Source organism: Elaeis guineensis, chromosome 15, assembly GCF_000442705.2.
Source record: "Elaeis guineensis isolate ETL-2024a chromosome 15, EG11, whole genome shotgun sequence".
NCBI classification, from domain to species: Eukaryota; Viridiplantae; Streptophyta; class Magnoliopsida; order Arecales; family Arecaceae; genus Elaeis; species Elaeis guineensis.
In genome coordinates, this window is record NC_026007.2 from 65,567,948 (window position 1) to 65,581,863 (window position 13,916).

General features: G+C 36.5%; 1 protein-coding gene across 2 annotated transcripts; it reads left to right on the forward strand.

The window, feature by feature from the left end:
* LOC105058491 (uncharacterized) lies at positions 1-9,909 on the forward strand. 2 transcript variants are annotated; one of them, XM_019854984.2, is made up of 6 exons: positions 1-356; positions 2,490-2,577; positions 2,792-2,964; positions 8,017-8,057; positions 8,192-8,300; positions 9,446-9,909. In XM_019854984.2, exons 1-5 carry the CDS (start codon positions 138-140, stop codon positions 8,268-8,270), a joined length of 600 nt encoding a protein of 199 aa, XP_019710543.2. In that variant the 5' UTR covers positions 1-137; the 3' UTR covers positions 8,271-8,300; positions 9,446-9,909. The 2 variants fall into 2 exon arrangements, with proteins under 2 accessions (XP_019710543.2, XP_019710542.2); XM_019854983.2 differs by having other exon boundaries at positions 8,030-8,057.
* The last annotated feature ends 4,007 nt before the right edge of the window (positions 9,910-13,916 follow it).

Genomic DNA, 13,916 nt, shown 5'->3' on the forward strand with positions numbered 1-13,916 from the left:
TCGAAGAAGCAGCGGCGGAGGAGGAGGAAGCCGAGAGAAAAACGATTACTTCCACCACGGAGGCGGGATTCCGCCCAAACTCCTCCTCCTCTTCTTTTCATTCTTTAATGCTCTTCTTTCCTTAGGGTTAGGGAATCATGGCGGCGGCGGGGCCGTCCCGTGGCCCAGTTGACGGGGAGGAGCAGGTGCAGGTGCGGCGGAGGACCCTGGAGGCGGTGCTGGAGCAGTGCCGGCTAGCCCTCGAGCTGCTCCAGGACGCCGACCTCGACCCGGTTCCCGCCAGGGATGCGGCGGCGGGGGAGGAGGAGGGTTCGACGCCGCGCTCTCTCTCTACCGTTGATCAGGATTTCGATGAGGTAAGGAGGGAATTCTTCTGCTTGAGATTAGGTTTGAGGTTTTATTTGTTTCTAATGCTTTAAAAGCGTCTAATTCGTTATGTTGTGTTAGCGAGATCGGTTTCGGTGAATTGTATTATTTATCTTTGTTGGGTAAAAAAAGTTCTTTCTTTTTCTGGGAGTTTATTTTTTTGGTACATTTTTGGGAGGGGATTGGAGAAGGATTCGGTTTTGCTAGCTCTCACCAGCACAATGGATTTAGGAGGCAGTTGAATTGCCGTGATTATTTAAATATTTAGTTGTTCTTTTTGGCTGTAAATAACATGAGATTGGATTTTTTCAGAATTGTCAGATGTTTGAGGTAATGCTATAAGAAAATATCATATGGGACAAAAAAATCGATTACCTAGTATGGTACCCTTTAATTTCAGTGAGTTGGTAGTGTTCATGTTGCACCCCTTCCTTTCAAATGAGGTTACCTATTCATCTCCTTCTTGGCAACTGGAAAGAACATTCAGAAACCTGCAAAGGTGTGGTTTGTGCATTTTTCTGTCTGATTAGTTAGAAGATCTATAAATATATAAATAAAGGATGTTCAAGTATCTATTCCTCCAAATGCAAGCCTGATAAGGTGGAGATATTGATAATGTTGATATCATTTGACATGGATAGACTCCTTCACTTCGTTGGTCTCGTGCTTCTTATCCTATAAGGTCTATAAGGAAGCCCTAATTGAAAAGGGGAGACCTTGATGGTCAGAATCAGCTACCTAGAATGTCACAACTGCTTAGAATCTCGTAATCTCATCAGGAGCTCTCTAATAAACTTTCTTCCTAGGTCTGCCCTTCTTTTGCAGTAATATATAGCAGCATCTGCTCATCTCACCAACGCCCTTGATATAAAGTATCAGTGACAGGTATGAGCTGGCACGATACTACCATGCCATTCCATGCCATGTTGGTCACGTACAGCCACATGTCACAACTCATCACAAACAAAATGGTACTGTGCCAGCATGTGTTAGCATATATCAGTTCATATTGGACTAGCACGGACGGATGCAAGACAGCATAGAGCAATGTGTAGAATATGGGTTATGTACCCATATACCGTGTCTGTGTCTTGCCAACAAGGTACATTTTGGGCTGCCAGGGCTGTGAAGGCATATTACTTTATTCTATGACTGTAGACAAAGGAATTAAGGGATATATATTTGAAAGAAGAGATGACTAGGATACATTGGCTGTTGTCAATACCTTGGTGGTTTGGGAGATATATCATATGACATGAGAGGAATATGTGAGGCTGTCGTGGTGAGGAAAATTGAGTAAGTTAGGGTCATGCATTTCCACTTAAGGATGCCAAAAAGCTACCAAAATGATTTTGTGGATGCCAAACTTAGTAGTTTTGAGATGGTTGGTAAATGCTGGGTCTGGTTCTACTTCTTGAAGCAACTTGATTGGTGTGGATATAATTTGCTTATGGAGGTGATGCTTATCAGAGGAAGAACCTAAGGTTATTTATGTTTTTATCTTCAAATGAAACAATAAAAGTTTTGTATTGCCTACTTAGGCACAGGATTGCATTTTGCAAAGCAAGGTGTAAGATGCAGTCCTTAAAAATATATCGGCAATTATTTTGTTGAGTCTTTCAGATGACTTGTTACTTTCCTTGCCAATTCTCACCTTTAAAAGGGGACATGGGCTCTTCTATATCCAAGAAGGAAGACAATGAGGTTATTGTACAATCTTTATAATTTTTTATTTTCTTGGTCTTTCCTGTTTCTTTATTTTTTATGGCTGGCAATTTGGGAAGGATTTGTTGCTTTCTCTCTACTTCACACAGGTTTAAGGTGGCAGCCGATTTTTGTGATTTAAATATTGATTGTTATATGATGCATTTTTGCCTGCTAAGGAGATAGATGTTATCAGAGTTTGAGGAGCTAGATATTTTCTTGAGAGCTGTTAAATGAAACCATACGGTCAACATAAAAGTATTAGGAAAAAGACTAGGGAAACTAGATGCTCAATTGCTGTCATTATGCATTCAGTACAAGGACTTTTTTTCGTGATTGTTAAATCACCATAAAGAAGACTATAGCTTCCTGCAAAGTCTCCATTACAGAAAGTTAAAGCACCTTCTTTTGTTAAGCAGCTGTGTGATCTTCTCAAGTCTAAAGTTGAATCATCTGACTTTCTTGAAAAGCTTGGAAGCAACAAGTCAGTTCCTCACAATATGTCTGGTATGCATAAAGTTTGATAAGTCTTTCCTTTTTATTATGTAGCTTTCTAAGTGAACTAGACCTTTGTCTTATCTAGTCATGCAAGATTTACTGCAGTTTGAATACTAACTGATGTAGCAACAAACTTTATTTATGTTACACATTGTTTTTATTTTCTATATCTAGCCTAATATCACTTGCAATAGCTGACTGGAATATGTAAATGTGCTAACAGATGAGAATGCATCTTGGGATATGGTTAGCATGACAGATTTGTGGGAAGATAAGCACATTGGTGGGAGTGATGAATCAGATCCTGATGGTTATGTTCTTGTCAAGCAAGAGGACATAGTGGAGGGGATTGCTTGCTTCATGGCCGAATGCCTATTATCACTGAAACAAACTAAAGTATGTCATGCTATTCCTTTGGTACCCTCTTTGCTTAGCTTGCTACTCTTTACTGTACTCTTTTAATGAATAGTCCCCACGACTTTCCACCTGAGACAAACTTGATATTCTATCATTCAAACCCCTAATCTCACTTGTCTTTTTTCATTATGGATCAATTCTTACTGCTTCACTATCGGTCATCCAGAAACATTTAGCCTTGCATGGTGGTCTTTGCTGATTCAAAAAGACTCAATGTTGGTTGAAGCTGTGGAATGGCTAATCATGTGTTGTCGTAGTTGGTAAAATGTTAAGTGAGACTACATTATACTAATACAGTCATCCATGCAATCACAAACTAGATGGCAGATGAGAGAGTTGATTATGCAATTGCTAAGCTGATTTATGTCTTTAGCTGCTTCCATGATTTTGAGCTATTCTTCTTCATGCTACATGGAAGTTAGTCATAACGAGAAATAATTACCCGGTGATCACTTGGAAATTGAGGTAACTTGAAGTCACCGGTTGTAAAAGATAAAGATTATGCACTGAAGCATTATGCAAATTCGAATAGCACTGACACATTCACAAACCCATCCAGCACATGTGCAGGAGGTTGTCTTACAGTAGCACTAAAAATAGCTCATTCTGTTCAATATTTCTAAGGGTGAAAAAAAGAAGCACCAAAAATGGTTAGTAAAAATTTACCTTATCAACAATGAATAAGATATCCCTTTTTAAAAGATATGGAAGTTGATAATGATGCTGGAGTATGAATTATATGATGCTTTGTGAATTGCAGAATTGAGTATTCCATACACCCGAGACACATCCATAAGCAAGTATAAGGTTGGATATTCACTTGCCTTGACAATTGGATGTGCATAAATAATCACATGCATGCTTGCAAACAAGGAATTTTAGTAGCAGATACACACAAGAGTGTAAATTTGGGATTTTTATAGCATCATCATATGGACAAGTATGGGTTGAGGTCAGTGTTGTTAAAGGCCCTAGGTGCATCTAGGCGCTTGGGGTCCTCGGAGCCCAGGCGCAAGGCACAAGGTGCAGGCGTGCGCTTGAGAGAAGTCAGGCACCAAAAATAGAAAAACAGAGAACTAACTATAGATAAGAATTCCAGCAAGTAAAAACTAACATCCTATTTACTATAATTGACCTTTCCAATTCCTATTTACTATAATTGACTTCTCCTATTTCTTAGAAACTAAAAATTAATACTTGCTGGAATCATATGTATTATAATTAACCTTTCTTATATACTATAACTGACCTTTTCTATGTTCTATAATTAACCTTTCTTGCGTACTATAACTGATATGATATTCTGTACTGGCCCGAACTGGCTGGTACATCCTATATCGTACTATATCGACGGAGAACCGATCCAGTTCAAGCTGGATTTTCAGAAAATGGCATGAACTAGACCGAACCAGTCAGTTTGATATGGTATCAGCCCGAACCACCCGATACCAAGCGGTTTGGTCCGGTTCGGTATGGTTCGGGGTCGGTTCGGTCCAGTTTTCTTTTTTTTTTGTGCTATTATGTGAGATTTTTTTTATGTCCGGTACAGTACGATACCATACCATACCGACCGGCAACCGATACGGATTTCGATATCGAGTCTGCGAACCTTGATAACTGACCTTCCCTATGTATTATAATTGATCTTTCCTATGTACCATAACTGACCTTTCCTATTCCTTAGAAACTAAAAATTAATACTATAATTGACGACGTTATTGCACCTCTGAACAATGTAGAGACGTGCGCCTGAGGGTTGTCACCTCGCTTAGGGCGTACAGAGGTGATGGCACTTGCGCTTAGCATCTTTTGCACCTGAGGCACGCCTTAATAACACTGGTTGATGTAGTAGTTTTTGCAGTCCATGTAGATGAGAGCAAGTGCTCCCCTCCATGGAAAAGGAAGACACAGACATGCAGCTCTGTAGGACATAATTTAAGGGTTTCAGGTAGCCCACATAGAGCATATATATGTAGGGAAAAAGAGAAGTGGTGATCTGGTTTCAGTTTTTCCAATTCCAGCACTTAGAGTGGAAAGTGAATTGCTGTTATATGAAAATTATGCTATTATTCACAATTATGATACATTGTTTCTTTGAATCCAGACTTGTTATGTGGCTGATGTTGTTGGGGAAGGCCTCAAAGGTAGGTTACTCATTAAATGGTGCAAACAATCTGTTAGTCAATGGTGAAATGAAGTCTAAGATTGGTTAGGATAAACACTATGACTTTGCAGTATAAGCGCTTGCCATCTAGAGATTCTAGACTTGTTGCTTATGCAATTATGAAAAGATTAGAAAGGAGAGAAGACTATTCATGTACACATTTTTTATTGAATTGGATAAAGAATTGATATGGTCCTGCAGACAGTAGTCTCATGATGCTAAAAAAGATGCATATCAATGCTTAAATCAAGACTGATAAAGATGTGTGTAATCAAATGGGGGGAACAGTGACAAGTGTGAGTAGTCATTGAGTGTGACATGTATGTCTCATTTTGAAAGCCATTATATGCATGGTTCTTGTGTATCTGTTAAGTGTTTTTGAGTCATTATAGTTCTCTACAAGTTCATATTGTATGTGTGAATAGCCAAGAATCATGGTCAGTGTGTTTGAATGGTTATTTAAGGTAGTCAAAGTCTTAATGTGGTGGTTGTTGAGAGTCACCTATGGTAGTTTAAAAATCATAACCTTATGCTAGCCAAAAATAAAAAAATTAAAAAAATCATAACATTTTCCATGTGAGACGTGCAGGGGTGTGTGTGGGAGGGATATAAATGGGTTCTAAACCATGACAGAGGATGGATTATATCATCTCATATATTCTTCTTTTTCTTTAATCCATCTTTCTTTCTCTACCGTCAACCCAATTCTGTGCTCTCCTGTGATGCATGTGCCTCTTATTTGTGGAATTCAACTTCTGAACTGTTTAGTTATCATCTCCACATATTTGGAGATGCTGAATTTCTGTTGCAAAGCACTAAGCATCCTCATAAAACAATATGCTGTCTGTGGACAACCAATCTAGTCGGAGCGATGGAATCATTTTATTCATTATTTCCAAATCCTTTATTTTTTATCCAACTCTTGTACCTTAAATCGGTCTCTTATCACCTGCCTTTTACCATTCCAATGGAAAAGGAAAAAAAGAGGGAATGCTCAACATTCTTTGTCAGGCAAATTATTGGCATTGATTGGATTTCTTAATTAAGAATTTATTAAAAGCCGTTTTGCTTGATAAAATTTCTGGATTTGTTGTCACCATCTCTATGTCTTATGTTTGTCTATAGATTCATTAGGAGGAATGCAGATAACTAAGGGAAATCACATTGCTCCTTTTACTTTTGATTAAAAATTTCAATTTATCAAAGAGACTGTGGTCTGTTCCCATGTCAGTTTCTGCATCCCATATTTCATCCTTTTGATACCAAAGCTTCCAAACTTTAAGGTAAGTACTTAAAAAATCCTAATTTTTTTGTATTCATTCTACTTTCTAAAATCGAGTCAATTTGTTTTTAATTAAGAAAAGAAAATATCATTTGTCTCATTTGCATTTATGAGAATTTAGATGTTCTTATTATGACCTGAAATTGTCTTGCATGAGATGAATGAAAAGTTAGTCTATCCAATTTAAGTTTTTCTTTTATTACTCAAATCATCTGCATATAGTACCTGATGATAATGTAATAATTAAATTATGTTTTATTTTACTTATTTTTCTTCTTTTCAAGGCACTGCATGATACTGAGAATATTGCAAATAAGTATATCTAAGTATGCCAAGAAAGGAGAGGTCTTCTTTTGCCTTAGATGCCCCTTCTCTGGAATCTTTTCACAGTAAGCACTCAATTATGTTGTCTCCCTGATGACAGATGGCCCATTTTCCTCCATTTACCAGACTGAATCATGTGCAGCCCTTCCCCAATGTTTTAAGTGCTGTGCTTTGATGCTGTGTCGGCCGGACACTGGGTGGCACTTGTCATTCATGCCAGTGATTGACACCAACTGGCAGGCATGCACTGACATGGTATGTGCCAACGAATGACCAGCATGGTTGGTACTTTAATCCTTGTCCTCACTTTTCTCTAAATATTTATCACATTTTGTTGTTCTCTTTTATCTTCAAGTTCTCAACTTCAATTTCGACTTCAATCCATTGTAACTACTAACTAGCCAAAAAGCAGCCTGACCCAAACCACACAAGAAAATATGCCCCCAACCCCTCCCAGCCACCTTTCTTGCTCCTTGAATCATCATTGTGATCGACATCATCACCAGGTATTTTCTACTAGCTCATTTTCTTTCCCTTCTTCTACCGCAAAAGTTGAGAATAGAGTTGATAGTAATTATTGCACTCTGTAGTCTCATCATTTTGTTTAATTTTTTGGAGTTTCAAATCATCTTTTGTATAAAAATGGTTCAGTTTAGTTTATTATACATAAATACTCTTTACCACTAACAAGCTACCATCCTCCCTCACCTGTAACGGACTTTCCAGATTTCCAAATACACTTATCAAAGGGGGGATGTTTCTAACTACCAAGTCTTGGATGTCTGTGATTCTTGCTTATGCATTCCCGTTCACCACTCAAAATTCCAAGTTCACTTTTGGATGAGGAAAGTACTGGACTCTACCAAACAGATGCCACCATCTCTCTTTCTTTTGAGTGCGCCCTTGTGTTCTGACACATAGAACTTGTCTCTGCAGACATGTTTGTTCCACTTTATATCTTTCTAAAGCTTTCATTTGCAGTGTTTAAATGTTTAGGATGCCAAAATGATTGTTAAATTACCATTTTTATAAAGTGCTACAAACTATTGCTTCAGTTCTGATTTGAAGTAGGAGATTCTATGCACATCCTAATAATGTTCCTTTTGGAGTTCATATTGCACTTAGATCTACTAATGATTCCTTATATTAGCTACCCTGTATTGCTCCAATGGTGCTATTTTGTCATCATAGGCTTATGAGGGCATCCCTTTCATTTGATATATTACAGTGATGTAAATGCATGATATTTAATAGTTTGCAGTTTCATATTGCAGGAATTAACTCCCAATCAACTTCAAGAAGGCAAGTTCTGTTACCTGTATATAAAAAGTTTTAACATATAAGTTGTTGCTATGAGCATTGTTGCGTCAAAGTGAATATTTATTATTGAACAAGTGTCTGATGTTTGATTTGCCTATTTCATTTGATTTATCCAGCCCTCAGCAAAACATTCTCTGTGAAAAAGAAGAAAAGTATACTTCGGAAGGCATGGGATGGAGGCAAAGTTATTTATAACCTGGGTTCCTGGAGTGCAACTGCTGTAGGGTAAATTATCTGCATAGTCCTCTTGAATAAAATTGTAAATCACCGTTTTGCTTTGATGTACATCCACTTTTCTGTAAATTTATAATCTTATAAATGATGAATTATTTTCCAGAGCTAGAATAGTCGTGTGCTTCATTTTCATTTGACTTGAACTTATAGCCTTAAGTTTAATAAAGTTCTCGTATTAGATTTCAATCTTGAAACCATATCATGCCAGCTGATTTAATTTCTATTCATGTATTACTCTGCTGGTCTAATCAACCAAACATATTGGTTTATGTACTGTACTGCAGGTCAAAATAATGCATTCTATAGCATGTCATTCTCTGCTGTTCTGATTTTGGTAAACAAAGAAGTTTGCATATGTGCTTCTTTTTTTTGAAAAAAATTTCTTGTTCCTGATCTATTGTTGCTTCATTTCATAATGGTGAAAACATTTGTTTTGGGAGTCATTAGAATCCATCCTAAAATCCTAATACAAAGCAGCTGCTAAAAATTAAGCAGCATGAAGCCTCAGCGATCATTTGTAATAGAATAATTGGTTTTGCCCATAATAATATTTTATTACTAGATAAATGCGAATTCATGGTGGCTGGTCATGCATGTACTTGAACTCCTTTATGAGTATATTCATTTGTTGTTTTATGAACAAATTTAAATTGCAAAAATGTTTACCTTAAAGAGGTATTCGGATACTTGGCCATGATACCCGAGGGATATCCTATATGCACACAGCAGAGACAGCTGGAATTGTAAGCTGAAGGAGTTACTGTTTTAGGATGTCACTCAGAATTGGCCTCTTCAACTAGATCTAAACAAATTCATTTAATTAGTGATTTATGCTGTCTTGAAAATTTTGGGATTGGAGGACAGATGACCTCTCCTATCCCTTCTTGTTCCTGCCTACACCTGTTCCTCTCGTTCATGGCACAAGCATCAAGTTATAAATTGTACCTGGATATGAAATATAACACATATTGTAGTCACTCCTGTTTTTACAAATGTATTAAGACAGCGAGAGTTATTGCCTTCATTGCATCAAATGTTGAAAAGTTCCTGTTTGTTGCATTGACTAGCGACCATTTTAGATTTACCATATTATAGTTTCCTAATTGCTGCATCTCTCCCGTTGTTCCTTTTAACAGCATATACCAGAATCCAGCAATGCTTGAAGCAGCCGCTGCAGCCTTTTGGTCTTCCTGCCGTGTGATTTCAAAGTTAATATGAAACTTTTCTGTAATGATTTGGGGAACATGTTTCCTCGGAAAAAAAAAGAAAAAACAGAGATTTGGGGAAGATGTGATACCTCAAGGATATGGTATTCTGCGAAGTATCCAGGGCCTGGCGCTGTCTTTGTCTCTGAAGATAAGCTGTTTCAAGGACCTTCACAGAGCTGCCGGAATTTGACACTCGTTGCTTATTGTTTGGAAAATGATACTAGCTCCCAAAGATGTAAAATGCGCAACCATCTACTTCTAGATGATTGATTGTCCTTTCATAGTTGTACATACCTCAACTAGTGATATTTGTGAGATCAACTGTAAATATTTCATTCTTTAGGCATATTTAATACTCCTTTATCTAAATCATATGGTTTGAGTTCACTTTACCTTTCTACTTTATATGACTCTTTAGGTCTATTTGTTTGTGATTAATCTGGTATAGAAAATGAATCTCATATCATATTATCATATTTCATATGAAAAATGAAAGAGAGAGATGATAAAAAAATTGATGAGTCTCATGTTTATTTTTTAGAGAGAGAAGACAAAACAAATACCAATGAGGGTTGGTATTTGATAAATTTTCGAGTGATGATAATTTATATTTGATAAAAATACTACCACTAAAGTTGCATATATAATTATTAAATTTATTTTGATATCTTCCTAAATTTATTTTATAAAGAGCTTTTGCAAAAACTTCAAGATGTATAGAGCATTATGAAAAGGGTTACGTGAGTATAGTCATTATATAAAAACTGATTGGAGATGACAATACCATTCAGATATTAAAAAATTATTTTATGTTAAATGGTATATTTGTAAATTTCATTATATTTCTATATAGAATTATCTTCGATCAAATATAATAATTTTTTTCTAATATTATTTTTTAAAATAATTATTTAATCAATCAAACATAATAAAAATATTTTTTTTTTACAATCATTTTTTTAAATAAATATTTTTGAGGAATGATCAGATTATCCTGTAATATGGAACCGGGGGTTTTGTGATTGCGCTTGCCAGCCTCTGCTGTTCAATAGTTTTTATATTTTTATTAACTAAACCCGCTGAATTAAACTTATATTATTTTGTGAAGCATAATTTTTAATGGGCTTCTAAACTATGCTCTCTATTTATCCGTTGAGTAGGTTTCATATATACTTTAGAAACTTTCACATGGGGCACGTGCACACTAAGAGACCCTCCTATACGATGTATTACGAGGGCCTCATCAAAGGATTTTATTCCCTCAATTACCTACATGTGGTGGTGCTTGCAAAGTAGCCAAACCGCAGTCCTGTACCGCTCGACACCCGCCTTGCTCCTCAGTATTTTTACCTTCTTGGTGACCATGGGACCAATAATTGAGCGGATTACTCTTTCTATATTATTTTATTCTCATTGTCCAAGCAGCTAGAATTTTTTTTTCTCCCCAAAACCTTCGCGTTTCTAAAACCATTTCAAACAGTCAAATATATCTTATCAATTTAGAGCTTTCAAATATATTTTAATGGATACTCAAATACATTAAAAATTTTAAATCTATAGTTACGAAGGTAGCTTGTGTGCTACAAACTCTTTACTTTTTGACAGGAGTGTGCAAGTAAACATTTTAATTACCTCATGAGGAGAGATGATAATTTTTTCTGATGATCATTATAAATTATTGTGATAGTAGAGACTAAAGGAGAAGAACAGTAAGAAGGAGAACAAAATCATTTTCACTCGTCAACAATACTGATAGTTGAAAGAAGAGTACCCCATAAGCTAATCGCAAGTGTGTTGTGATGGAACTTTTCTTTATAATTTTTCAACTCATGAAATGACATTTGTTATTTGAGGTATTGATTCATCATATTAGCTGTATCTTATTATGTCTAAGATTATGATGAACCTCAAAGATTAGGACAATGGTTTTAAGAGACATGAATGGGTCATGCTAGTGAGACCTAAAATCCTAAAACTCTAATCTTAAACATTTTTGGTCGTAGGAGCATTGAGTCAGGAATCAATATTTCGGATAGACTGGCACATCCTATATATGCTCGATGAAAAGGGTGGCAGATCTCACTAGCTACTTGTGTGGGACACTAATACAAGGATGTTGGTGCTCATTTGAAAAATGAGTTCAAATTGAGTTTACTGAATTGACTCGATGAAAGAGAACATCTTATGGAAGCCTTACTTGCATGTCAAAGATGATTCTCTAAGTGAAAATTGTGCAAGTGATCTTTAGACCTGAGACCACTATAGAATCTTGTGCACATAAACTCATATTTTGGTTCATACCCAGGCATGGCATTAAGACATGTACGGGGTGTTCCGGATATGGTGGAGTATATATGAAGATTGTGAGTAGGTCAACATGGATCGATCACTCCTAGTAAGAGGAGATCGCATCCTGTGTATTCTCAATCCTAGATGACTTGAAAAAAGTCTTTTGGCCAAAAGCAGAAAGAATATTAGAAAAAATTTCTAATACTTCTTCATTGGAGTCATCATTGGTTAATTGAGAATCGATATGAATATGTGTTTGAGTTTAACATGATTCCATACTCATGAACATATTCAGGGTGTAGGGATGATCGAAGGATTGAATTGTATGGTAACTTACTATTAAAGGGTATATTTGATATTTTCATCAAATTTCACATCTTTTGGGTAGTCTGATATGTTGCTAGATGTCAATCTTGACTTGTAAGTTTTTGATTGAATTAAAGAGTTTAATTCGATTGCCAATTAGAAATGATTCTAATTGTTGAGCTTGAGTTAGCTCGATTGGACCTAAATTGATTAGATTGAAATCTAATCAAATTTGATCAACTTGCATCCGAATCTACTGCTGGCTAGATGTGGAACCCAATGGATCACACACATATAGAAATTGGCCAAGCACATTTTTGAAAAAGGTTGATTGAAATTTTGGATTCAATCAGGATTCTGGTAAGCATGCTAGCACGTATAGAACCCTTGCTCCTTTGGAGATCAATTTGGTCTCATCCCTTGCCAATTAGCTAGCCCAATTTAGTGAGTATTTGGATCAAGTTGTGCCACCTAGAATTGGGGTGCTACATCCCATCTTAACGCCAATTATAAAGAGTCCAAGTTGTGAAGGACTCTTGGCGCAAAACAGGTTCTGCGTACAAGTGTTGGCATGGGCAGAAGAAAAGAGTCCTTCTGATATAGGATTAAGATGTATGTGGCAGCCCATATCACCCTCCATCCTCTGATATACATCTCAAAGCATGAGATGTATTTTTTCTAAAATTTTTGGGGTGGAGAAAAATTGAAAAAAAAAAAGGAAGTCTCGCAGCGCACACAGAAGCATCGTGTCTCTTCGAGATTTGGAGTCCTCATCAAATGCTTTCAAAATAAAATAATTTTTAGTGATAATGTTCCACATTTGACAAGCTATTTTTGATAATTTTTTTAAAATTTTTTTAGACTTATCTGGATGCCAAACGGATGCCATAAGTTCCTCCTCACATCTACGCATGCGGTGATCAGACTTCGCGTGAAAGGATGTGAGAACATATCCATTTGTGGAAATTTTTATCCACTCATTATATATTCTAAAATCAAGATTGAATCCTCTATCCATATAAATTTTTTAAAGATTTTTTTGATTTGAGAAGGGATGTGAAAACATCTCTTCTCTGGTCGTGCACGAAGAGCAAGATGCTGATCGATGTATCATTGATAAGAGTCCTTCTGTTTGAAGAAACTTTTATCTCTGATAATCAGATAAGATAAACCTCTTAGATGAGGCATGTCTCTCTTTTTTAGTATTCCTCTGGTGGCTATAAATTGGCCAGGGCGATAGGTGTCTGATGCATTCAGAAAGAGTTTCCAATTTGATCTCCGTTGCTCTCCTTTCTTTCTTACAACCTATCTTAGTTTTAGGACAAGACTTTGGAATTTAAGACAAAACCTTATCTGATCCTAACAAGGGTTGTGACAGTCCTAAAGAAGGAGGATCAGAAGTTCAGAGAAGGTTCTGAGAGAATGGAGTCAGTTTCTTGGAGAAACCTGACCGGTATGAGGCTAGTCGAGTTCTAATGGCTAAAACTCTTGAAGCAAGGTGAAGAAGGAGCGCTGTCCTTGGTTCAGTTTTCGTGTGGATCACCATTGGAGGGTGGACACTTGGATGTCTTATAGAAATTGAGATTAGCGCTACAGGTATTCTTCTTATCCTAATTTATATTTATTGTACTTTAATTATTATAGTCAAGGATTTCTGGGCATTGGGATTTTCGATGCATCGAATATTTTGAATGAAAATTTTAAACACCTAACCTTCCGCTGCGCCATCGGAACCCAACAGTGGTATCAGAGCCTACTTTGATCTATATAATCAAAGGTTAGAATGTTGCCTTGATTGTGATCA

What these genes read in the sequence shown, in the direction of transcription:
- LOC105058491 (XM_019854983.2), top strand. Translation starts at nt 138, where the DNA reads ATGGCGGCGGCGGGGCCGTCCCGTGGCCCAGTTGACGGGGAGGAGCAG. An exon ending in TTGATCAGGATTTCGATGAG is followed by an intron (nt 357 to 2,489) that starts GTAAGGAGGGAA and finishes TTTGTTAAGCAG; the next exon opens with CTGTGTGATCTTCTCAAGTC. An exon ending in AGTTCCTCACAATATGTCTG is followed by an intron (nt 2,578 to 2,791) that starts GTATGCATAAAG and finishes ATGTGCTAACAG; the next exon opens with ATGAGAATGCATCTTGGGAT.